Below are 24,827 nucleotides of genomic sequence, written 5' to 3'. Positions count from 1 at the left end.
CACCAGGGTAACGTGGTCGGAGTGGACGTCATGACTCACCAGGGTAACGTGGTCGGAGTGGACGTCATGACTCACCAGGGTAACGTGGTCGGAGTGGACGTCATGACTCACCAGGGTAACGTGGTCGGAGTGGACGTCATGACTCACCAGGGTAACGTGGTCGGAGTGGACGTCATGACTCACCAGGGTAACGTGGTCGGAGTGGACGTCATGACTCACCAGGGTAATGTGGTCGGAGTGGACGTCATGACTCACCAGGGTAATGTGGTCGGAGTGGACGTCATGACTCACCAGGGTAATGTGGTCGGAGTGGACGTCATGACTCACCAGGGTAAAGTGGTCGGAGTGGACGTCATGACTCACCAGGGTAATGTGGTCGGAGTGGACGTCATGACTCACCAGGGTAATGTGGTCGGAGTGGACGTCATGACTCACCAGGGTAATGTGGTCGGAGTGGACGTCATGACTCACCAGGGTAATGTGGTCGGAGTGGACGTCATGACTCACCAGGGTAATGTGGTCGGAGTGGACGTCATGACTCACCAGGGTAATGTGGTCGGAGTGGACGCGTCATGACTCACCAGGGTAATGTGGTCGGAGTGGACGTCATGACTCACCAGGGTAATGTGGTCGGAGTGGACGTCATGACTCACCAGGGTAATGTGGTCGGAGTGGACGTCATGACTCACCAGGGTAATGTGGTCGGAGTGGACGTCATGACTCACCAGGGTAATGTGGTCGGAGTGGACGTCATGACTCACCAGGGTAATGTGGTCGGAGTGGACGTCATGACTCACCAGGGTAATGTGGTCGGAGTGGACGTCATGACTCACCAGGGTAATGTGGTCGGAGTGGACGTCATGACTCACCAGGGTAATGTGGTCGGAGTGGACGTCATGACTCACCAGGGTAATGTGGTCGGAGTGGACGTCATGACTCACCAGGGTAATGTGGTCGGAGTGGACGTCATGACTCACCAGGGTAATGTGGTCGGAGTGGACGTCATGACTCACCAGGGTAATGTGGTCGGAGTGGACGTCATGACTCACCAGGGTAATGTGGTCGGAGTGGACGTCATGACTCACCAGGGTAATGTGGTCGGAGTGGACGTCATGACTCACCAGGGTAATGTGGTCGGAGTGGACGTCATGACTCACCAGGGTAATGTGGTCGGAGTGGACGTCATGACTCACCAGGGTAATGTGGTCGAAGTGGACGTCATGACTCACCAGGGTAATGTGGTCGAAGAGGATGACAAGCACAACTCGACAGTGCCAAAGGGAGTTGGTATTGTGAACCTTTTGCGACACACCCGTGTTGTGGCCTGTTGTAGAAGGATACAATCATAGCCACCCTTTAATCCCTATTCACAATGTCTGATATGAGGCATGTCTTCTGGTCTCACCTTCTCACAAAGGTGCTCCCACATCCCCATCACTGACTTCCTGTAGATCCCAGAACCACCAAAGACATGAGACACACACTGTTTGAGGTGTCAACATCTGAATTACACATGATAAAACACGGACAAACACAAATACAACACAGGGTATTTGCTTCCAAGCTCCATCTTTGTGTGTAAATGTTTCTTGACTAACCTGTGCGGGGAGCTGTAATGTCTTCAGAATGGTCTCCACTTTAGACTTGAAATCCTCAGGTTTCAGTTTCCCCCTAGAGATACCCATCTGAATGGTGACGAACACAACCTAGGAGGGGCAACAGGGACATTGTTAGCTATTCATCTAGACACAAATGACCATTAAAAGGATGCATAACACCATGCCCAAACTGGACGCTTGTGTACATCCACGTGCACAAACGTGCGCAAATTGAATTTGTCCACCAACACCAAACGCGATCACGACACACAGGTTGAAATTTCAAAACAAACTCAGAACTAATTATATTAATTTGGGGACAGGTCGAAAAGCATTAAACATTGATGGCAATTTAGCTAGCTTGCTTGCAGTTGCTAGCTCATTTGTCCTGGGATATAAACGTTGAGTTGTTATTTTACCTGAAATGCACAAGGTCCTCAACTCTGACAATTAATCGACACATAAAAAGGTCAACCGTATCGTTTCTAGTCATCTCTCCTCCTTCCAGGCTTTTTATTCTTTGGACTTTATATGGCGATTGGCATCTAACTGTCATAATAAGGTGTATTACCACAACTGACCGACCTCAGTTCATCTTTCAATCACCCATGTGGGTATAACCAATGAGGAGATGGCACGTGGGTATCTGCTTCTATAAACCAATGAGGATATAGGAGAGGCAGGACTTCAGCGTCATAAATAGAACTGACTTCTATTTTAGTGCTTGGCAACGCAGACGCTCGTTGGCGCGCACGAGCAGTATGGGTGCAATGATTGAATAACATGTATGTGTACATTTATTTTGCAACGCGAGCGGTGTGGTCAGCATGTAAGAAGCAGGTCTCATAAAACAGCTTTGCAGTGTCCGTGCTTGACAATACATTTATGTTTGCCACTACCTTGTAGCCTTTATTTAATAAGCTGGCCTGTCTGGGCTGGATCTCAGTAAAGAGAATCCTGTGAAGGAGATAAGAGAACAAATAAAAGGGAAGGAAAAGTCAAAAGAAGAAGAAGAGGGATGAGGAGAGAGCGATAGACCAAGCAAAGCTAGAGGAGGTCGTATGCAAAGCCAGGACTTGACAGAACAGAAGAATGTCTGGGCCAAGAAGAAAGATGGGTCGGCTTTAAAAATAAATTACTAAAAGTAATTGTGTTTGTACTGCTTGGTTGGTCCAAAGTGCTCAAATGTAGGCCTAAAAAAAAGTAATCCTTTGATGGACAATAAATAAAGCATCTCATTCAAACATTAACACAAAGATTAATTGGCTTAAATACAAACTTTATATTGGAGGAAAGTAATTCATTAATTAGGCATATCTCCATATTCATTCAATTAACACTGTCTTTATCGCAACCCATCAAATATTTAGTTGTACAGAGTTACCTCTAACCTTGGTGCTTCCAGTGATGCCAGCAGCTGTGTAGAGCATGAGGTTTCCAATTTGTTGCCAGTGGCTTTGAGAACATGCCGAGGCTGATGCCTGCTGCTGGAAACCATCTCTGATGGCCCCTGAAGCCCTCTCTGATATCTCTTGGAGCTGTCAGAGCTTCTCCTCAGCAAGCTTCTCAGCCTCATCCTCGCCCCCACTGTCTGAGCCCTCAGTCCTCTGACGCTTCTCCTGCGGGTCCTCCTAAGAACTGCGTGGCCTCTTGGATGCCTGCATCAAAAACAAAAATGCAATCATGGTATGGTCAAATAAAACTTCAAGTAAATTGAGGTTGGCATTGTGAAAACATGGTGTATTTTGAACAGTTGAAGTGATACGTTCAGTCCTCTTGGTTACTCAAAATATTGCTAGACAAATTAAAATGCATGCCATTTTCTCCTTTAAAGATAAACGTGTTCTCATACCTTCTCGGGAGAGGAAGCAAAAAAGTATTAGATACAGCGTTTGAGACCTGTGCTCTGAAACTGTTGTTCATTCCTCCTTTGGTCTTATCCAACACTTTCAACCTTTCTACAGCCTTCCCCTTCTGGGCAGTGGATGAGGAGGTTTCGTTGGAAGTAGAACTACACTCTGAAGGGGTGGCTCTGGCTGACCAGGTAGAGGGTGCTGTCATGGGTCAGTCGGCCAGACTGGCCTCTACCAAGACTCTCACTGCCCAAGGAAGGAGTTTGGACCAAGCTGAAGAGGAAACCTATTGTTACTTTGACAGCAATTACAGACAGGTTAAGCAGTAGTGTTGAGTGTTTAACTAAGATTAGAGTGTTGGCCTCATCAACAGGCACAATGTAATAATTTCATACCTGTGTTACAAGTACCTCCTTGTCTGCATAACAGGCCACCAGCTTCGCTAGAAGGAATATGAAACATTTTATATAGTTATTCAGTTTAGATAGCTGGCTTGAGTAATCCCACCTAGACACCCATTTAAAATTATGCGACAGAAATATGCATCCCAATAATCTGTCCTTTCTCCTGAAGCCTACACTCATTCACTACTCTTCTCACATTTAAAAGCTTTGCATTGGTGTAAGCAAGGGCTAGAGGAAGTTTCCATATACCATTCCTTTTAAATCCATGAAGGAAAGTGAACAAGTGCGCACACCTTGGAGAAAATAGAAATACTCCGAACATAGCCATTGATACCTATTGGTATCTAACGTTAACTAGCTAGTCCTTTTACCCTGGTTTCGGGAGCACTTCTTGTCAACAACTCCAGTCTCTGGACCACGACCTAGGATCACGGCTCGGACACAAACTCCGGATGCACCGACTACTGTGCACTGCTGCATCCGCAAAGACAAGAGACGGTAGTGAACAACAAATAACGTAAGGGTGTCCGTAACATGTCATTTTAAAATGCCTGTAACGTGAATTAACCATGCCAAATTTGACTGAAGTCCAGAGCGATTGTAACTAATGTAGCGTTATAAATTCAACGCTAGCTACTGGCTAGCCATGTATGCATGTAGTCATGCATGGGCCAAAGCCAAGCTTTGCGTGGTGAATACATCCACATCGGTCATTCAAAAGTGTCCTCGTTATTTTCAGTTCACAACTACACAAGAGGAAGTATGGAATATTGCAGAGAAATAAGCAGAACACTTTAAAGGTGGCACGTGCCAACTTTAAATTAGTTTGTCACAAAAACACTTTCGTTTAGAAACATCCATCTCATATATGGTTCCGAACCTAGTGGGCTTGTTTTTCCCATGTCTTATCACTCTGCCATCATACCCTCTATTCTTTTCCATATTAAGGAGTGTAGTAATTTAATGTACCCTTTGTTCAACAGAAGATACTATGTCAATATGTGCTAAAGCAGTTAGCGTCTTTGAATTGGGTAAACCTCAGCTAGTCAGATGTCTGTTTCGACAAACCGGTTTTTCGGCAGGCAGGTATTCTAATAGCACTTCTGAGACTGACTCCACCCATGTGAGTAGTCTTATTGTGGTTAGTGTTCCCACAAGGACCTATCACCATGTTACATCGCTTGTTTACAGAAGACATAGGCTGCCATCTGTGCTAATTAGCTAGCTAGCCCTAACTCTTAACCTCAGACCTTACTTTCAGCATTTATTCCAAAACCCTATTCTTTCCCCATTCATTTTTCCTGTAAGGATGGCTGAATGAACCTGAGGTAATTCCCGGGTTTAGGACTAAAAGTGGCGAGTTTGATTGTGCTGGGAAGAAAAATACAATCATCACATAGAAAATGAAGATTAAGAGCTCAATTCAATCCAACCTGCATAGCAGTATTTACACAGCAGCTCTTTTTCCAATGGTCAAATGAACTCACATATTGGTCTTGGGTACTGTATAAAAACCTACAACTACTACCAGGATGACCCTCTCACGGGTATGATTTCACTTGGTATAATTAGAACTGTGTGGGTACGGCATTAATATAGTAAATAAAGGATTTTGTTTAAACATAAAAATTCCGCCCCGTGTTGTCAAGCCCTGATCTGTTTCACTTGTTCTTGTGATTGTCTCTACCTCCTCCAGGTGTCACTTATTTTCCCCAGTGTATTTATCCCTGTGTTTCCTGTCTCTATGTGCCAATTCGTCTTGTATGTTTTCAAGTCAACCAGCATGTTTTTCCCGTGCTCCTGTTTCCTGTTCTCTTTTCCTAGTCTTTCTGGTTTTGACCCTTGCCTGTTTTGTCTGGACTCCGTACCCGCCTGCCTGCCCTTTCTGCCTGCCCTGACATCGAGTTTGTCTGCCACTCTGTACCTCTTGGACAAAATTTGGTTTTGACCTTTTGCCTGTCCACGACCATTATCTTGCCTACTCTTTTTGGATATAAATAAAAAACTAAGACTAATTATCTGCATCTGGGTCTCACCTTGTGCCCTTATACTTGTGGGATTAGATCTCCCAATCATTGAACTATGAACCAATTGTTTTAGCAGAATACACCACCACTCATAGAAGTTGGGAAACAAATACGAGTTGACATTACCACCATTGTCATATATTTCCTGTAATGAGTTTTAAATGAAATAATAATTGTTGTCCTTCAAACTTAGCTTTTGCCAAAGAATTGTCCATTTGCAGCAATTACAGCCTTGCAGACTTTTGGCATTCTAGTTGTAAATTTGTTGAGGTAATCTGAAGAGATTTCACCCCATGCTTACTGAATCTCCTCCCACAAGTTTTTGGATTGGCTTGAGGGGCTTGATGGGCACTTCTTACGTACCATACGGTCAAGCTGCTCCCACAACAGCTCAATAGGGTTGAGATCCGGTGACTATGCTGGCCACTCCATTATAGACAGAATACCAGCGGACTGCTTCTTCCGTAAGTAGTTATTGCATAGTTTGGAGCTGTGCTTTGGGTCATTGTCCTGTTGTAGGAGGAAATTGGCTCCAATGAAGCACCGTCCACAGGGTACTGCATGGTGTTGCAAAATGGTGTGATTGCCTTCCTCCTTCAAGATCCCTTTTACCCTGTAAAAATCACCCACTTTACCACCACCAAAGCACCCCCAGACCATCACATTGCCTCTACCATGCTTAACAGATGGCATCAAGCAGTCCTCCAGCATCTTTTCATTTGTTCTGCGTCTCACACATGTTCTTCTTTGTGATCCGAACACCTCAAACTTGGATTTGTCTGTCCATAACACTTTTTTCCAATCTTCCTCTCTCCAGTGTCTGTGTTCTTTTGCTCATCTTAGTCTTTTCTTTTTATTGGCCAGTCTGAGATATGGCTTTTTCTTTGCAACTCTGCCTAGGTCAGCATCCCGGAGTCACCTCTTCACTGTTGACGTTGAGACTGGTGTTTTGCAGGTAGTATTTAATGAAGCTGTCATTTGAGGACTTGTGAGGCGTCTGTTTCTCAAACTAGACACTCTAATGTACTTGTCCTCTTAGCCAGTTTGCGCTGTTCTGTGAAGGGAGTAGTACACCGCGTTGTACGAGATCTTCAGTTTCTTGGCAATTTTTCACATGGAATAGCCTTCATTTCTCAGAAAAAGAATAGACTGACGAGTTTCAAAAGAAAGGTCTTTCTTGCTGGCCATTTGAGCCTGTAATCGAACCCACAAATACTGATGCTCCAAATACTCAACTAGTCTAAAGAAGGCCAGTTTTATTGCTTCTTTAATCAGAACAACTGCTATGTTTCACAATATTGGATCACTCCAATATATTGGTAACACTCTGCGGAGGAGGGATACATCCGAGGTGAGGATTTACAGATTTACTCCCTTGTACACGTGTATATAGATCCCACGTTCTCTTTCATTTTCTTGACGGACGCCCGCAAGGTCTGAGGTACAAACTTTCTGAAGTTCGCTTGGTAAGTCACTGGTAAGTGTAATATCTTGCATGGAAGTATACTCAATGGCTGTTTGCAGGCTGGCCACATGGCCAGCCCTTCCTCTTGAGTGCTCCACCTGCTGCGCTTGGTTGATCTGTATCTTCCACCCGTGGTTTGTCGTACTTTTGCTGTGTTAGCATTACACTACGACTCCGTGTGAATCCATTAGTATGGTGGCTCTTGCTGCCACAAACTGTAATTTACCATACACAACTTGCCCACTGGCTTGTTCTATGTGTGTGTTGTGAATTGCTTTAACATCCTGCTGTCACGGATCCCTCTGGAACTTTCATTGCGCACACCTGGCCCCCATTCCCACTGATTGTATTTGTATACAGTTGAAGTCGGAAGTTTACATACACTTAGGTTGGAGTCATTAAAACTCGTTTTTCAACAACTCCACAAATTTCTTGTTAACAAACTATAGTTTTGGCAAGTCGGTTAGGACACCTACTTTGTGCATGACACAAGTCATTTTTCCAACAATTGTTTACAGACAGATTATTTCACTTATAATTCACTGTATCACAATTCCAGTGGGTCAGAAGTTTACATACACTAAGTTGACTGTGCCTTTAAACAGCTGGGAAAATTCCAGAAAAAAATCATGTCAAGGCTTTAGAAGCTTCTGATTGGCTAACTGACATCATTTGAGTCAATTGGAGGTGTACCTGTGGGTGTATTTCAAGGCCTACCTTCAAACTCAGTGCCTCTTTTCTTGACATCATGGGAAAATCAAAGGAAATCAGCCAAGGTCTCAGAAAAAAATGTAGACCTCCACAAGTCTGTTTCATCCTTGGGAGCAATTTCCAAACACCTGATGGTACCACGTTCATCTGTACAAACAATTGTACGCAGCTGTCATACCGCTCAGGAAGGCGACGCGTTCTGTCTCCTAGAGATGAATGTACTTTGTTGTGAAAAGTGCAAATCAATCCCAGAACGACGGCAAAGGACCTTGTGAAGATGCTGGAGGAAACAGATACTAAAGTATCTATATCCACAGTAAAAGGAGTCCTATATCGACATAACCTGAAAGGCCACTCATCAAGGAAGAAGCCAGTGCTCCAAAACCGCCATAAAAAAAGCCAGACTGAGGTTTGCAACTGCACATGGGGAGAAAGATTGTACTTTTTGGAGAAATGCCCTCTGGTCTGATGAAACAAAATTAGAACTGTTGGCCATAATGGACATTGTTATGTTTGGAGGAAAAAGTGGGAGGCAAGCAAGCCGAAGAACACCATGCCAACTGTGAAGCACGGGGGTGGCAGCATCATGTTGTGGGGGTGCTTTGCTGCAGGAGGGACTGGTGCACTTCACAAAATAGATGGCTTCATGAGGAGGGAAAACTATGTGGATATATTGAAGCAACATCTCAAAACATCAGTCAGGAAATTAAAGCTTGGTCGCAAATGGGTCTTCCAAATGGATAATGACCCCAAGCATACTTCCAAAGTTGTGGCAAAATGGCTTAAGGACAACAAAGTCAAGGTATTGGAGTAGAGGTCGACCAATTATGATTTTTCAATACCGATACCGATTATTGGCGGGCCATAAAAGCCTATACCGATTAATTGCCAGATTTTTTTTGTTTTTTTTTGTAATAATGACAATTACAACAATACTGAATGAACACTTATTTTAACTTAATATAATACATCAATAAAATCAATTTAGCCTCAAGTAAATAATGAAACTTGTTCAATTTGGTTTAAATAATGCAAAAACAAAGTGTTGGAGAAGAAAGTAAAAGTGCAATATGTGCTATGTAAGAAAGCTAACGTTTCAGTTCCTTGCTCAGAACATGAGAACATATGAAAGCTGGTGGTTCCTTTTAACATGAGTCTTCAATATTCCGAGGTAAGAAGTTTTAGATTGTAGTTATTATAAGAATTATAGGACTATTTCCCTCTATACCATGTGTATTTCATTAACCTTTGACTATTGGATGTTCTTATAGGCACTTTAGTATTGCCAGTGTAACAGTATAGCTTCCGTCCCTCTCCTCGCTCCTCACTGGGCTCGAACCAGCAAGACAACGACAACAGCCACCATCGAAGCAGAGTTACCCAAGGGGAACAACTACTAGAAGGCTCAGAGTGAGTGACGTTTTAAACGCTATTAGCGTGCGCTAACTAGCAAGCCATTTCACTTCGGTTACACCTGACACATCTCTGGAGTTGATAAGTCATAAACAGCGCAATGCTTGACGCACAACGAAGAGCTGCTTGCAAAACGCACGAAAGTGCTGTTTGAGTTAATGTTTACGCGCCTGCTTCTGCCCACCACCGCTCAGTCAGATACTTAGATACTTGTATGCTTGTATGCTCAGTCAGATTATATGTAACGCAGGACACGCTAATATCTAGTAATATCATCAACCATGTGTAGTTAACTAGTGATTATGATTGATTTTTTTTACAAGATAAGTTTCATGCTAGCTAGCAACTTACCTTGGCTTACTGCATTCGTGTAACAGGCAGGCTCCTTGTGGAGTGCAACGAGAGAGAGGCGGGTCATTATTGCGTTGGACTAACTGTAAGGTTGCAAGATTGAATCCCCGAGCTGACAAGGTGAAAATCTGTCGTTCTGCCCCTTGAACGAGGCAGTTAACCCACCGTTCCTAGGCCGTCATTGAAAATACGAGCTCCCTCCCTCAGGAGTGGTGCGCAGCGAGCTGTTAGTCCCTCTACAGGGCCCAGCCTAGCCGACCCTGTTGCCTCAGCTGCAGGTAGGCACAGAGGAGCTTCTCCGGGAAGCCATGGAGGTGTCTTGCCTGCTTTCCCTGCTCTAGAGGGATATGGCTCGCACTGAACGCACGGGCCATGGTGCAGCCGGTTACCTCCTGGCACCATCTCTGGCTGGCCCAATCCCGTCTGCCAGCTGCTCTCCAGAGCACATTTACTACTCAACCCATCACCCAAGGGCTGACGTTAGCTGAAGGGTTGATGGCATTCTGGAGCAGACCGATAAGGTTCGTAAGGACCGGGAGACCCTGAGACAATTAATGCCACCTCGTCAGGCCCCGGGTCATGCCACCCACCTGCACCCAAACGATGGTGGGGTCCCTCTCCTGCCCCATCGCCTTGTGCTAAGGGACAACAGCAGGGAGGGGCACAGCATGCAATGAAGCAACAGCTTTTTTTCCCCACACGGGTCTTCCCTGTTTTTTTGCAGAGGTACTGGGTAATTTATCCCTCACCAGGTTCCTATTCCTCCAAGCGGGTCACGACATAAGCTCTCCCAGGTCATCGGACCCCTGCTCCGTGGCCTTGTTGGCTTGGCTAAGCTTATGGCTTCAAGTTGTGACAGGTGTGATGGTGTCAGCTGTCACCACCAGAGGGACGTGCCTGGGGGACCCAGACGCTCAGGGCGCCAGAGGATAGGCGGGCCCCGGCATTACCCATAACACACCCTTCCCCGGCCTCGGCCGCTTCTCCCGGTCTCAAAGGGCAAAGTGGGGTATCCACAATGCTCGAGGGGTACCGACTCCAATTTCGGTGCCGGCCACCATCCTTCAGGGACCTTTGTGTCATCACTGTGGCCGACCCACTGACGAAAACCCTGTGACTGGAGATCTCCTCACTCCTGGACAAGGGTGCCATCCGCAGGATCGAGACATCAGAACGGCTAGGTGGGTTCTACTCCACTTATTTGTGGTCCCAAAAAGAGACGGAGGGTTTCGACCGATTCTGGACCTCCGCAACCTCAATGGGTACTGCGGTTCCACATGCTGTCCCCAGTCCGAGTGTTGCAGGCCGTGTCCAGGGACCAGTGGTTTGTGACCCTGGACCTGAGGGATGCGTACTTCCATGTTCCTGTTCACCCAGCTAATTTGCGGTACCTTCGATTTGCATTCGAAGGGACGGCTTACGAATTCATCGCTCTTCCCTTCTGCATCTCCTTGGCACCCCGCACTTTCACAAAGTGCATGGACGGTGCCCTGGCACCTCTCACGTCCCCAGGATTGTTGATCCTCAATTACCTGGGCAATTGACTTATTTGTACCCCGACCAGGACCCAGGTTCTTTCAGACAGAGACATGCTTCTTGACCCACATCGGCAGGCTGGGCATTACTGTAAATGACAAGAAGAGTCATCTGATGACCACCCAGAGGGTGGACGAACTGGACTCAGACCTCATGGGAGCATGCCTGCCCACCAGAAGGGTTCAGGCAATCTTATCCTGCCTCAACCACTTTCGGTAGGGGCGGTGGTATCCGCCCTGACCTGCCAACGCCTGTTGGGCTTGCTGACGGTGGCCCCGTTGCTGATTCCCCTGGGCCTGCTCCATCTCTGGCCTCTTCAGCGGTAATTCAGCTCCCACCGGCTGCACCCGAAGCGCCACCGTCACCGCCAGTAGCGGGTGACTGCACAGTGTCTCAGGCCATTGTTGAGGTGGAGCTGTCGCTCCTTTCTTTCAGGTGGGGTGGAAATTCTGAGGATGTGCCGCAGGGAGTTGGTCAGCACAGACGCCTCCCAGATCGACTGGGCGGGTGTGACTAAGGGCAGGTTGGCTATCCCCTCGGAGCGGAAGGCACCCCTCGGAGCGGAAGGCACATCAATACACTAGAGCTCTGAGCTGTACCGCTGGCTCTGTCATCTTTCCTTACACATCTGAAGGGAAGACATGTCCTGGTGAGAATGGACAACACCACAGTGGTCCCATCACTTCCATCTTATGGCACGGGAGCTCCTTCTCTGTGCTCAGGGACATCTAGCGTCTCTACGTGCAGCACACGTACCTGGCATCTTGAATGTGGCAGCGAATATGCTCCTGAGGGAGGGCCCGCCACCTTGGACTGTAGCCTACATCCCCAGGCCGTGCAGCACCTGTGGGACAAGTTTGGGAGGGTGCATGTGGACCTGTTTGCCTCCCTGGGCAATGCACACTGCCCCCTGTGGTACTCCATGTCGGATCTACCAGGGCCTCTGGGCTTTAATGCTCTGGCTCAGGATTGGCCAGCTTTACACATTCCCCCCTATTTTTCCCCTGATCCAGGCTGTGCTGGTCAGGACCACGATGGCGGAGCATCGTCTGGTGCTGGTGGCCCCATATTGGCCCAGACGACCCTGGTTCAGCCTTCTCCTGTCTCTGTCGAATGGGACACCTTGGCAACTGCCCCTGAGACCTGACCTGCCGGGGGAAGTCTGTGGCATCCGAGACCGCACCGCCTCAATCTGTGGGCTTGGCCACTGAATGGCACCAATGGTTCATGTTAGGACTATAGGAGGGCGTAATGAACACCATGCAGAGCGAAAGGGTGCAAGGGCAACGGCTACAACCGTGGTATACCAGTTGCGCTGGAAGCTGTTCTGCTATTGAGGTTGTGCCCGAGTCATGCGGAGTGCAGTATGTCCTCCAATACCTGCAATCTCGATTGGATGTGGGCTTGGCAGCCTCAACAGTGATAAGGCATTTGGCCGCTATATCTGCCTGCCATGTGGGGTGGATTGACAGGCCAATGGGGCACCATCCCTTGGTCTCCAGGATTCATTCCTCCCGAAGAGGTTTTGCTTATGATCCTCCGGCAGTGGCAGGGGAGTCTGGGCCTCCCTCCGGCATACTGTGCCCTGTGCGGGCACTGGCTGCCTATGTGGAGCGGACATGGTCAGTGAGAACAGACCAGCTCTTTGTCTGCTATGGTGAGAGAGTTGGCTCAGGTCTCCAACCTGACTCTGCCACACTCCCCGTGCGCCCCCCCCCAAACATTTTTTGGGGGCTGCCTCTTGGGCTTCCTTGCTAGCCGTGTTTGCTCATAACGCTGCCGCTATGCTTTAGCTGCTGCCTTCTCCTTCCTCTCTGCTTCTACCTGCTTCCAGGGCAGGCGATCCTTCCCGGCCAGGATCTCCTCCCATTTCCAGGATCCCTTGCCATTCAAAATGTCCTCCCACGTCCATGCCTCCTTACCATGCTGCTTGGTCTGTTTGTGGTGGGAAGTATTGTCACGGCCGTTAAAATAAGAGGACGGACCTCCAGCAACTCCTGTGGCGGGACGGGCGCAGTGCACGCTAACTAGGTCGCCAGGTGCACAGTGTTTCCTCCGACACATTGGTGCGGCTGGCTTCCGGGTTTGATGCGGGCTATGTTAAGAAGCAGTTCGGCTTGGTTGGGTTGTGTTTCGGAGGATGCATGGCTTTTGACCTTTGTCTCTCCCGAGCCTGTACGGGAGTTGTAGCGATGAGACAAGATAGTAAGTACTAACAATTGGATACCACGAAATTGGGGGGTCAAAAAAAAAATCAGAAAAAAGAAGAGGACCAAGGTGCAGCGTGTTGATCGTACATTTTCTTTATTTATATGGAAAATGACACCGAACAAAACAATAAACACTTCAAAAACAAACCATGAAGCTAAAGGCTATGTGCCCTAAAACAAAGTCAACTACCCACAATCACAGGTGGGAAAATAGGGATGCCTAAGTATGGTTCCCAATCAGAGACAACGATAGACAGCTGTCCCTGATTGAGAACCATACCCGGCCAAAACAAAGAAATACAAAACATAGAAAAATGAACATAGAATGCCCACACAAATCACACCCTGACCAAACCAAAATAGAGACAAAAAAATCTCTCTAAGGTCAGGGCGTGACACGATGTAAACACTTGCACAATTTTCAAACAATGGCCTAGCCTAACCGAACCACAGACTGAACGTTGCCAACTTTTAATTTGCAGTAAGATGCAACTACTTCCAGCTGATTGCAAGAAAACTTGCTTCGGTACAATGTTCGCGTGCATTTGGCTATTGTTTACATAATATACATCAAGTGCAATTTTTTATTTCACCTTAATTTAACCAGGTAGGCCAATTGAGAACAAGTTCTCATTTACAATTGCGACCTGGCCAAGATAAAGTAAAGCAGTGTGACACAAATAACAACACAGAGTTACACACGGAATAAACAAACGTACAGTCAATAACACAATAGGAAAAAAATCTATGTACAGTGTGTGCAAATGAGGTAAGATTAGGGAGGTAAGGCAATAAATAGGCCGTAGTGGCGAAGTAATTACAATGTAGCAATTAAACACTGGAGTGATAGATGTGCAGAGGATGAATGTGCAAGTAGAAATACTTGGGTGCAAAGGAGCAAAAATAAATAAATAACAATATGGGGATGAGGTAGTTGGCTGGGCTATTTACAGATGGGCTATGTACAGGTGCAGTGATCTGTGACCTGCGCTGATAGCTGATGCTTAAAGTGAGTGAGGGAGAAAGGGCAGGGCAATGCATCAGAGATTAAAAATACATACTGGAAATACAAGCCGACAGAGCCAAACCTGTGCCCCAAAAAGTCTGGTTAATAATACTTTCCTGTGGACATCTTATCTTCACTATCATCATCAAAAGGACCAACACCACGGACAACTGGTAAAGTGAGTTTAAATATCATTGTATTCATCATTCTGGCTTCTTTTTTAGGGCGACTTAGTTTCAGTCTGATGTATTAGGCAACCCTTCTGGTAATTGGCTGACTCCACCCATGTGTGCACACTGTATTCATACAGACTCACTGTTGACAGATGCCTGCCTTTCCCCTGCCCTGTCTGCTCAGGTCACAGTGGCCAGTCATTGGCCACACACATGTCCCTCCCTGCTCCTTTAACTTGTTTTGCTGTTGTTTCTCTTTCTTCCCTTCATTCAGACTGTGCCCCAGGTATGCTCAGTAGAATGTAACACAGCTTGCTGCTCTGCTTGCTCTGAACTCCATTTTTGGCTTGACACTGATCTTCAGCTGTTGGTTTTGCTTTGTTTCTCGGTAGGTTTTACAGATGCCGTTGTTTGTTCTGAACTATTTATGATGCTTTTGTTGTAGAGATTACCGCAGAGTAAAATTCAGAAACTTGTTATATTTCTTAGCAACAGTTTGAAAAGAGTTGTACATGGACTGGACTGTCAACCTCCAGTACTTATACTGTTTTAAACATATCTGTCATTTAAAATCCTTTTTTTCTCCACCACCAATAGGATCGTCAGCCCACAGACTAAGCCATGACCCAAAGCAGCATGTTCCGTGAGGAGGCCTACACTGCCCTGATGAGGGGGGTCAAGGAGCTGGACCTCAACGGGCCAAACATACCCAGTGACTTAGTACTGATCGGCGACCAAGCCTTCCCACTGGCCATGAACGCCTGTGGCCAGGTCCTGATGGCTGCCTCATTCTACGGCCGAGGCCGGGTGGTGGTGCTGGGTCACGAGGGTTACCTCACTGCCTTTCCTGCCCTGGTGGAGAATGCGCTGACCTGGCTGACAGGCTCGTCCTGTGACAGCACGACTGTGGGCGTCCACCAGAGCTGTAAGGCCGTGGCCGACAATCTGAGCAACTCCAGCCTCCAACCCAAGGTGGGGGGCTTCTGCGAGGGCCTGGGAGTGTATGTGACAGATGCGTACTGCGTGGGCCCAGAGGTGAAGGAGCTGGTAGAGTTCCTGAAGGCGGGAGGTGGGCTGCTGATGGCTGGCCAGGCGTGTAGCTGGGCCGAGGGACCCAAACAGAACACCCTGCTGGGTTTCCCTGGGAACAAGGTGTCCAGCGTGGCTGGCATCTACTTCTCGGAGCACCCTGGGGAGCTGGGTACTCTCCCTGTGCCTCCACAGATCCCTTCCAGCTGGCTGGCTGTGGCGTAAGTATTTGGCACTTCATAGAGAGAAGAGAAAAAGGCTGTGGCATATTAATGTAGAGATAATGTAGTAAAACGGAAATGTATACATGGTGGTATTTTCTGCCTCAAATCACCACCTATAACCAGGTGCAAAAAACTAAACAAGAAAGCAGAGTTTATTTAACTCCAGAAATCACCTGGTTAAATAAATGTTTAATCAATTGTTTATTTGAGCTATTTAAGTTGTCAAATCATACCTACACTTTCACTCTCTTCTTTCCCTAGGATGAGCAAGGACTTCAAGGATGACCTGGAGTTCCTGCTGGAGGGCGTGACTGAGTTTGATATCCAGGGCGGGGCTATTTGCTCAGAGGTGCTGGTACACGGCCCTCTGGCATTCCCCATTGGCACCACACAGGACGGCAGGGCCTTTCTGGCCGGGGCATACTACGGCCAGGGCCGAGTCATCGTGGTCACCCACGAGGGATACTTGGGCCGAGAGCAGATGTCCCCCTTCATGCTCAATGCGGTGCGCTGGTTAGATCAGGGTCGTAACGGCTTGGTAGGCGTCCTGCCCCAGCTCGGCGCCGCCCACACCCTGCTGAGCAAGTCTGGCCTGCGCTGTGAGAAGAGCGGCTTCAGGAAGGAGCTCAGCGTCTATGTCTGTACCTCCTACAGCGACGCCCAGGCCGACGAAATCCAGGACTTTGTGGCCGAGGGCGGTGGCCTACTGATCGGGGGCCACGCCTGGTACTGGGCCCAGGCCAACCCGGGCCACAAAGCCATGACAGGGTACGCAGGCAACCGCATCCTCAACAAGATGGGCCTCAGCCTGTTGGGGAACACTCTGGATGCAGGCTGCTACAAGGCCCCAGTCCCGGGTCAGACCTGCTCTGAGGGCTTCCACTTCCGCCACCTGCTGCGCCGCTTTGCCGGTCACGTGACCCAGGGCGAGGCGCTGACGGAGCATGAGGAGGCCGGTCTGAAGAAGCTCGGCAGCGACTGTGCCAATTACCTGCACATGCGGGCGCACGATTGTGCCTCGTACACCTCGGTGGTGGCCATGCTCACTGATGTGCTGAAGGAGGCGGGCATCCCCCAGGTGTGCCACAGCTGTCCGGTGATAAGCGCCAAGGACCACCTGCTGCTCAGTGTAGGCACGGAGGTGTACAAGGTGTGCCAGGACCCAGACGCCCTACTGCCTTTCCTGATCAAGGACCAGCCCATGATGCCTGCCTTGTCCAATGCCAGGGTTAGGATCAACTGTAATACAGCAGGTTAGTTGTCTCTCATTCTCTCTTATGGGACATGAGCTCTAAAATGGAGGATCATGGGTCTAATGGAGATGGTTTAGTCTTGGGAACCAATATGAAACACACCAGGAGTAATGGCTTAGCTAAAACGGGTGCGAAAAAATACTTTTCACAATAGCTACTCTGCTTATATGCAAGTTCATTGGTTAGCGTGGTAATACGTGTTTCTAACCTTACTCTCACTATTATATTCTGTTGTGTTGGAATATAACCACTACGGAACATTGTCTTAGGCGGAGAGGAGTGGCTCAGCACTGGTCTGTTCCTTTCCCCTGGGATGAGGACGTACATGGCCATGCCACCACAAATCATCAACCAGGGCTGGAAGGTATCCAATACTGCTTTTTGTTTTGTCTTGTCTTTCTATTGAATCAAGTCATGTTTTATTTGTTTTGCGATCAAGCCCTCAAGAACTTTGTGAATTGATTGATTGACTGATGCCCCTGTTACCATCAGGTCCAGATAGGCTGTCAGACTGACAACATTGGGAATTCGAACGAGCTGAAGCGAGCGCCAGTGGTTCATGAGCGCTTCCCCATAGACTCAGAGATGATGCAGGTGTGGAACCTGTGGGGCGGTCTCCTCTATCTCATCGCCCCTCCTAAGACCCAGGTGGAGGGGGTGGAGGTCATTATTCAGGGGGCTGTGCCGGCCCCCTACTACAAGACTGGTAAGTGGGTGGGAGAGGTGGGAGTCTATGATGCATTTTACACTTTGGTCTTATAATGCATCCAAGTGATGTATTATAAGGGTGTTTACAACTCTGAGTTGTTATAACCCATGAGTTGTTATGATCACTTATAGCAAGTGTTATAATGCACTATAAGTGTGCCATTTATTATATGTGTGTGCCTCATAGAACGTTTCACAGAGAGGGTATTTCAATGAGACTAACCTGGATAAATACCAGGTGAATAAAAGATACATACACCATAAAGAGAACAAAGTACATTACTCCATCCAGCCCCCTCATTTACTCATTTACAATATATCTGTCTGGGAACCTTTTCACTTCATCCAGGCAGAATATTTCATATCTTTTAACCTCTTTTTGTACCCAATTTCTTGTAAATGAATCAAATCTTTATTCATTTCTCGGAGTTGTATTCATGTATTCTGATCTGCTATTCATGTATTCCTAATACATAATTGAGTTGCTTCCTGCTCGCTGTTGCCATTTAGAATGTACAATGATGAAGGCTGCCACAGATTAAAAGGGGAAATGACACAGCCTTTGTTCTCTATGAAACATCTGTAGAATACAGAGATGAACTAAGCTGAGAACAGCTATGCTCTCAGATAGACTGTGTTATTGCAGCTGTGTTACTAAAACTGAAGCTGAATCCCTTCTGTTATGAGAATGGATCTGCAATGTGCTACTCATCATTGTGGCAGGAAATCACACTGTCCCAAAGATGTGTCTGGTAATAGTCATCATGAAGGCCATTTAATGTATGTTGTTCACCTATGCTAGGCTTATCTGTTACCTCTAATTGGCATACCAAGCTGAGATGAGATTGATTGACTGATCATGAAGACATTTACATTACATTTACATTTAAGTCATTTAGCAGACGCTCTTATCCAGAGCGACTTACAAATTGGTGCATTCACCTTATGACATCCAGTGGAACAGTCACTTTACAATAGTGCATCTAAATCTTAAAGGGGGGGGGTGAGAGGTCATACTTATCCTATCCTAGGTATTCCTTAAAGAGGTGGGGTTTCAGGTGTCTCCGGAAGGTGGTGATTGACTCCGCTGTCCTGGCGTCGTGAGGGAGTTTGTTCCACCATTGGGGGGCCAGAGCAGCGAACAGTTTTGACTGGGCTGAGCGGGAGCTGTACTTCCTCAGTGGTAGGGAGGTGAGCAGACCAGAGGTGGATGAACGCAGTGCCCTTGTTTGGGTGTAGGGCCTGATCAGAGCCTGGAGGTACTGAGGTGCCGTTCCCCTCACAGCTCCGTAGGCAAGCACCATGGTCTTGTAGCGGATGCGAGCTTCAACTGGAAGCCAGTGGAGAGAACAGAGGAGCGGGGTGACGTGAGAGAACTTGGGAAGGTTGAACACCAGACGGGCTGCGGCGTTCTGGATGAGTTGAAGGGTTTAATGGCACAGGCAGGGAGCCCAGCCAACAGCGAGTTGCAGAGTCCAGACGGGAGATGACAAGTGCCTGGATTAGGACCTGCGCCGCTTCCTGTGTGAGGCAGGGTCGTACTCTGCGGATGTTGTAGAGCATGAACCTACAGGAACGGGCCACCGCCTTGATGTTGGTTGAGAACGACAGGGTGTTGTCCAGGATCACGCCAAGGTTCTTAGCGCTCTGGGAGGAGGACACAATGGAGTTGTCAACCGTGATGGCGAGATCATGGAACGGGCAGTCCTTCCCCGGGAGGAAGAGCAGCTCCGTCTTGCCGAGGTTCAGCTTGAGGTGGTGATCCATCATCCACACTGATATGTCTGCCAGACATGCAGAGATGCGATTCGCCACCTGGTCATCAGAAGGGGAAAGGAAGATTAGTTGTGTGTCGTCTGCATAGCAATGATAGGAGAGACCATGTGAGGTTATGACAGAGCCAAGTGACTTGGTGTATAGCGAGAATAGGAGAGGGCCTAGAACAGAGCCCTGGGGGACACCAGTGGTGAGAGCCCGTGGTGAGGAGACAGATTCTCGCCACGCCACCTGGTAGGAGCGACCTGTCAGGTAGGACGCAATCCAAGCGTGGGCCGCGCCGGAGATGCCCAACTCGGAGAGGGTGGAGAGGAGGATCTGATGGTTCACAGTATCGAAGGCAGCCGATAGATCTAGAAGGATAGTTAGCTTTAGCAGTGCGGAGCGCCTCCGTGATACAGAGGAGAGCAGTCTCAGTTGAATGACTAGTCTTGAAACCTGACTGATTTGGATCAAGAAGGTCATTCAGAGAGAGATAGCGGGAGAGCTGGCCAAGGACGGCACGTTCAAGAGTTTTGGAGAGAAAAGAAAGAAGGGATACTGGTCTGTAATTGTTGACATCGGAGGGATCGAGTGTAGGTTTTTTCAGAAGGGGTGCAACTCTCGCTCTCTTGAAGACGGAAGGGACGTAGCCAGCGGTCAGGGATGAGTTGATGAGCGAGGTGAGGTAAGGGAGAAGGTCTCCGGAAGTGGTCTGGAGAAGGGGAGGGATAGGGTCAGCGGGCAGGTTGTTGGGCGGCCGGCCGTAACGAGATTTCATCTGGAGAGAGAGGGAGAAAGAGGTCAGAGCACAGTGTAGGGCAGTGTGAGCAGAACCAGCGGTGTCGTTTGACTTAGCAAACGAGGATCGGATGTCGTCGACCTTCTTTTCAAAAACAGTCATCTGCAGAGAGGGAGGAGGGGGGATTCAGGAGGGAGGAGAAGGTGGCAAAGAGCTTCCTAGGGTTAGAGGCAGATGCTTGGGATTTAGCGTGGTAGAAAGTGGCTTTCACAGCAGAGACAGAGGAGGAAAATGTAGAGAGGAGGGAGTGAAAGGATGCCAGGTCCGCAGGGAGGCGGTTTTCCTCCATTTCCGCTCTTGCCCGGAGCCCTGTTCTTGAGCTCGCAATGAGTCATCGAGCCACGGAGCGGGAGGGGAGGACCGAGCCGGCCTGGAGGATAGGGGACATAGAGAGTCAAAGGATGCAGAGAGGGTGGAGAGGAGGGTTGAGGAGGCAGAATCAGGAGATAGGTTGGAGAAGGTTTGAGCGGAGGGAAGAGATGATAGGATGGAAGAGGAGAGAGCGGGGGAGAAGAGCGAAGGTTGGGACGGCGCGATACCATCCAGTAGGGGCAGTGTGGGAGGTGTTGGATGAGAGCGAGAGGGAAAAGGATAGGTAGTATTCGGAGACTTGGAGGGGAGTTGCAATGAGGTTAGTGGAAGAACAGCATCTAGTAAAGATGAGGTCAGCGTATTGCCTGCCTTGTGAGTAGGGGGAAGGTGAGAGGGTGAGGTCAAAAGAGGAGTGGAAAGAAGGAGGCAGAGAGGAATGAGTCAAAGGTAGACGTGGGGAGGTTAAAGTCGCCCAGAACTAGAGGTGAGCCGTCCTCAGGAAAGGAGCTTATCAAGGCATCAAGCTCATTGATGAACTCTCAGAGGGAACCTGGAGGGCGATAAATGATAAGGATGTTAAGCTTGAAAGGGCTGGTAACTGTGACAGCATGGAATTCAAAGGAGGCGATAGACAGATGGGTAAGGGGAGAAAGAGAGAATGACCACTTGGGAGAGATGAGGATCCCGGTGCCACCACCCGCTTGACCAGAAGCTCTCGGGGTGTGCGAGAACACGTGGCGGACAAAGAGAGAGCAGTAGGAGTAGCAGTGTTGTCTGTGGTGATCCATGTTTCCGTTAGTGCCAAGTCGAGGGACTGGAGGGAGGCATAGGCTGAGATGAACTCTGCCTTGTTGACCGCAGATTGGCAGTTCCAGAGGCTACCGGAGACCTGGAACTCCACGTGGGTCGTGCGCGCTGGGACCACCAGATTAGGGTGCCGCGGCCACGTGGTGTGGAGCGTTTGTATGGTCTGTGCAGAGAGGAGAGAACAGGGATAAACAGACACATAGTTGACAGGCTACAGAAGAGGCTACGCTAATGCAAAGGAGATTGGAATGACAAGTGGAACACGTCTCGAATGTTCAGAAAGTTAAGCTACGTAGCAAGAATCTTATTGACTAAAATGATTAAAATGATACAGTACTGCTGAAGTAGGCTAGCTTGCAGTGGGTGCGTTGTTGACACTACACTAATCAAGTCGTTCCGTTGAGTGTAATAGTTTCTGCAGTGCTGCTATTCGGGGCTAGCTGGCTAGCTAGTAGTGTTGTTTACGTTACCATGTTAAAGAACGACAATAGCTGGCTAGCTAACCTAGAACTCTAGACTACACAATTATCTTTGATACAAAGACGGCTGTGTAGCTAGCTATGTAGCTAGCTATGATCAAACAAATCAAACCGTTGTACTGTAATGAAATGAAATGAAAATGTGATACTACCTGTGAATGCGACCGGGTTGTTGAGTTCTATTCAGTCCGTTGGCTAGCGTTGGCTAGCTGTTGGCTAGCTAGCAGAGTCTCCTACGTTAAGGACGACAAATAGCTGGCTAGCTAACCTCGGTAAATTAAGATAATCACTCTAAGACTACACACTCTATACCTAAACAACACAATTATCTTGGAACGAAGATACGAAGACAGCAAAGACAGCTATGTAGCTAGCTAACACTACACTAATCAAGTCGTTCAGTTGAGTGTAATAGTTTCTCCAGTGCAGCTAATCAGTGGACGTTAGCTAGCTGGCTAGTGAAGACTACGTTAGGACGGCGAAATACGATAATTACGCAATTATCTTTGATACAAAGACGGCTATGTAGCTAGCGAGAAGAAATTGCTAAGATTAGACAAATCAAACCGTTGTGCTATAATGAAATATAATGAAATGTAATGAAAAAGTTATACTACCTGCGGGAGCGAAGTGCGATGTGACCACTCGCTCCAAACTCTTACACAAGGTAAGACACACACAGCCCGGTCATAACACCTCATTAAAATGATCAATTCTGTCAAATGATCCTGCATTTTCCTCCAACCCTTGCCTCTCTCCTGTCTCTAGGGGTGACCACGCCTGCAGACTGGGCAGTTCTGCGGACCGCCCCTTCCCCCTGGGCAGAGATGGAGTTTGAGAACATCATCCTGACCGTCCACTCTGACGTGGTCCGAGGTCTGGATCGGCCTGACCTGGTGGCAGCGCTCTGGGATGACATCATGAGGGGAATAGCTGACCTGGCTGCCGTCCCCGCCAAGTTCCCACGCAAGGAGCGCTTCGTGGCCGACGTCCAGATCTCCCATGGTCAGTGTCTGTCCCTCTTATTTCTTAGCATGGACAAACAGTCTTGACTGGAATTGACTATGGTAGGGAACCAGGGATTGTGTCATTGCTGGATATGAACAGGAAAAAGAGAGATTATCTGAAAAGAAATATCCCCCCCAAAAATGTATATGTATTTTGAGTCAGGTAGGACAGTACCGATACAGTTTCTAAGTGAGTAAGTTGTTGTGCTGTAGAAAATGTGTTGTACGCAAGTAACCTACACTCTTAGGATAAAAAAAGGTTTCTTTGGCTGTCCCCATAGGAGAACCCCTTTTGGTTCCAGGTAGAACCCTTTTTTGCTTCCATGTAGAACCCTTTCCACAGAGCTACGTGGAACCAAAAAGTATTCTCCCATGGGGACAGACACAGAACCTGTTTGGAACCCTTATTTTAAAGAGTGTATAGCAGTGGGCTGCACAACCTCTGCCCTGTTAGTATCCAGACATGAATTAGACCATCTCCTTCCTCTCTCCCTTCCCCCCCTACAGGCTTCATGCATGCAGGCTACCCTATCATGATACAATCCTCCTCCGCCCCAAACCTGGTGAACCCTGTGGCAGCCCGCAGCTCGGGCCTGTGGGGAGCCATCCACGAGCTGGGTCACAACCAGCAGAGAGGAGTCTGGGAGTTCCCCTCTCACACCACTGAGTGCACGTGTAACCTGTGGTCAGTGTACGTGCACGAGGAGGTGTTGGGGGTGAATCGGGATCAGGCCCACCCCAACATGGCGCTGGCCAACCGACAGAGCCGTGCCGAGGGGTACGCTAAAGGGGGCAGGAATCTGGCCAGCTGGGACATGTGGGTGGCACTGGAGACCTACATGCAGGTGACATGAGATTGTAGTGACGTATACTGTATAGTACGCCCTGCTGCAGAGTATGTTGTGTACAAACCCTACAATTAGTGCTTGTGAAAAGGCATGTATAGTTAGACAGGAAAGCATAGATGCAACAGTAAAACATCTACAAAAAATGTACTTTATCTAGGGTTGAGTTTGTGTAAACAGTTTGTCCTCCTTCCCACCAGCTCCAGGACCAGTTTGGCTGGGACGCCTTCAAGAAGGTGTTTGCTGCCTACCACACCATGCAGAATGTGCCCAAAGACAACCAGGGAAAGATGAACCTGTATGCTGAGACCTTCTCCCTGGCGGTCGAGAGGAACCTGGCTCCTTTCTTCAAGGCCTGGGGCTGGCCCATTGAGCCCGCTACAGAGGAAAAGCTCTCTAACATGCCGGTGTGGAGCGACCACCCTATGGCCCAGTATGGCTGACCTATAGGGGAGGTCACCCCCTTAAATTGAGGGTCAGAGGTCACAGGTCAGGGATTGCTGGTGAAGGGTAGGTACCGTCTGGTGACAGGTAAAGGAGTGTTGATTAGGACTTTGCTGGCCTGGTGTATAAATGCTACTGCAACAATCATGGTTGCGTCTACTGTGCAAAGTAATAAATAATCATAACGGTTTTTGAAGTCATCACAAAGGGCTGGCTGAGGAGATTGGCTCTATTGTTGGCTATAAATGCAATTGTATATTCTAGTGCACTTCAGAAGAGTCCGCGCAAGTGCCTTATTCATCATAAGTCGGATGTTTTACAGGGTCTATTTCATTCCAAATGTAGTTATGTGCCCAATAAAGCACCTTATTCTGAAGTCGCATATGTTTTTGATACTGTATACAAAGCTATAGAA

The 24,827-nt window shown here is 48.1% G+C and overlaps 2 protein-coding genes across 4 annotated transcripts; one reads left to right on the top strand and one right to left on the bottom strand.

Annotated features, from left to right (window-relative positions):
- Nucleotides 1-1,104: 1,104 nt before the first annotated feature.
- Nucleotides 1,105-4,578, bottom strand: LOC123992940. 2 transcript variants are annotated; one of them, XM_046294591.1, is made up of 8 exons: nt 4,227-4,578; nt 3,847-3,893; nt 3,451-3,724; nt 2,990-3,256; nt 2,498-2,555; nt 1,599-1,706; nt 1,406-1,445; nt 1,105-1,324 (listed from the first exon to the last, which is right to left on the bottom strand). In XM_046294591.1, the coding sequence occupies exons 3-7, from the start codon at nt 3,657-3,659 to the stop codon at nt 1,410-1,412; spliced, it is 678 nt and encodes a 225-aa protein (XP_046150547.1). In that variant the 5' UTR covers nt 3,660-3,724; nt 3,847-3,893; nt 4,227-4,578; the 3' UTR covers nt 1,105-1,324; nt 1,406-1,409. The 2 variants fall into 2 exon arrangements, with proteins under 2 accessions (XP_046150547.1, XP_046150546.1); XM_046294590.1 differs by lacking the exon at nt 1,406-1,445.
- LOC123992915 (TRPM8 channel-associated factor homolog) lies at nt 4,094-24,788 on the top strand. Of its 2 annotated transcripts, XM_046294550.1 has the most exons (9): nt 4,095-4,372; nt 15,022-15,135; nt 15,345-15,997; nt 16,262-17,253; nt 17,523-17,617; nt 17,746-17,959; nt 22,885-23,121; nt 23,631-23,968; nt 24,169-24,788. In XM_046294550.1, exons 3-9 carry the CDS (start codon nt 15,369-15,371, stop codon nt 24,409-24,411), a joined length of 2,748 nt encoding a protein of 915 aa, XP_046150506.1. In that variant the 5' UTR covers nt 4,095-4,372; nt 15,022-15,135; nt 15,345-15,368; the 3' UTR covers nt 24,412-24,788. The 2 variants fall into 2 exon arrangements, with proteins under 2 accessions (XP_046150507.1, XP_046150506.1); XM_046294551.1 differs by lacking the exon at nt 15,022-15,135 and having other exon boundaries at nt 4,094-4,372.
- Nucleotides 24,789-24,827: the final 39 nt, after the last annotated feature.

This window comes from Oncorhynchus gorbuscha, linkage group LG13 (genome assembly GCF_021184085.1).
Source record: "Oncorhynchus gorbuscha isolate QuinsamMale2020 ecotype Even-year linkage group LG13, OgorEven_v1.0, whole genome shotgun sequence".
Lineage (NCBI taxonomy): Eukaryota > Metazoa > Chordata > Actinopteri > Salmoniformes > Salmonidae > Oncorhynchus > Oncorhynchus gorbuscha.
Note: the sequence above shows the minus strand (reverse complement) of the source record. Positions and strands in the feature narration are given on the sequence as shown.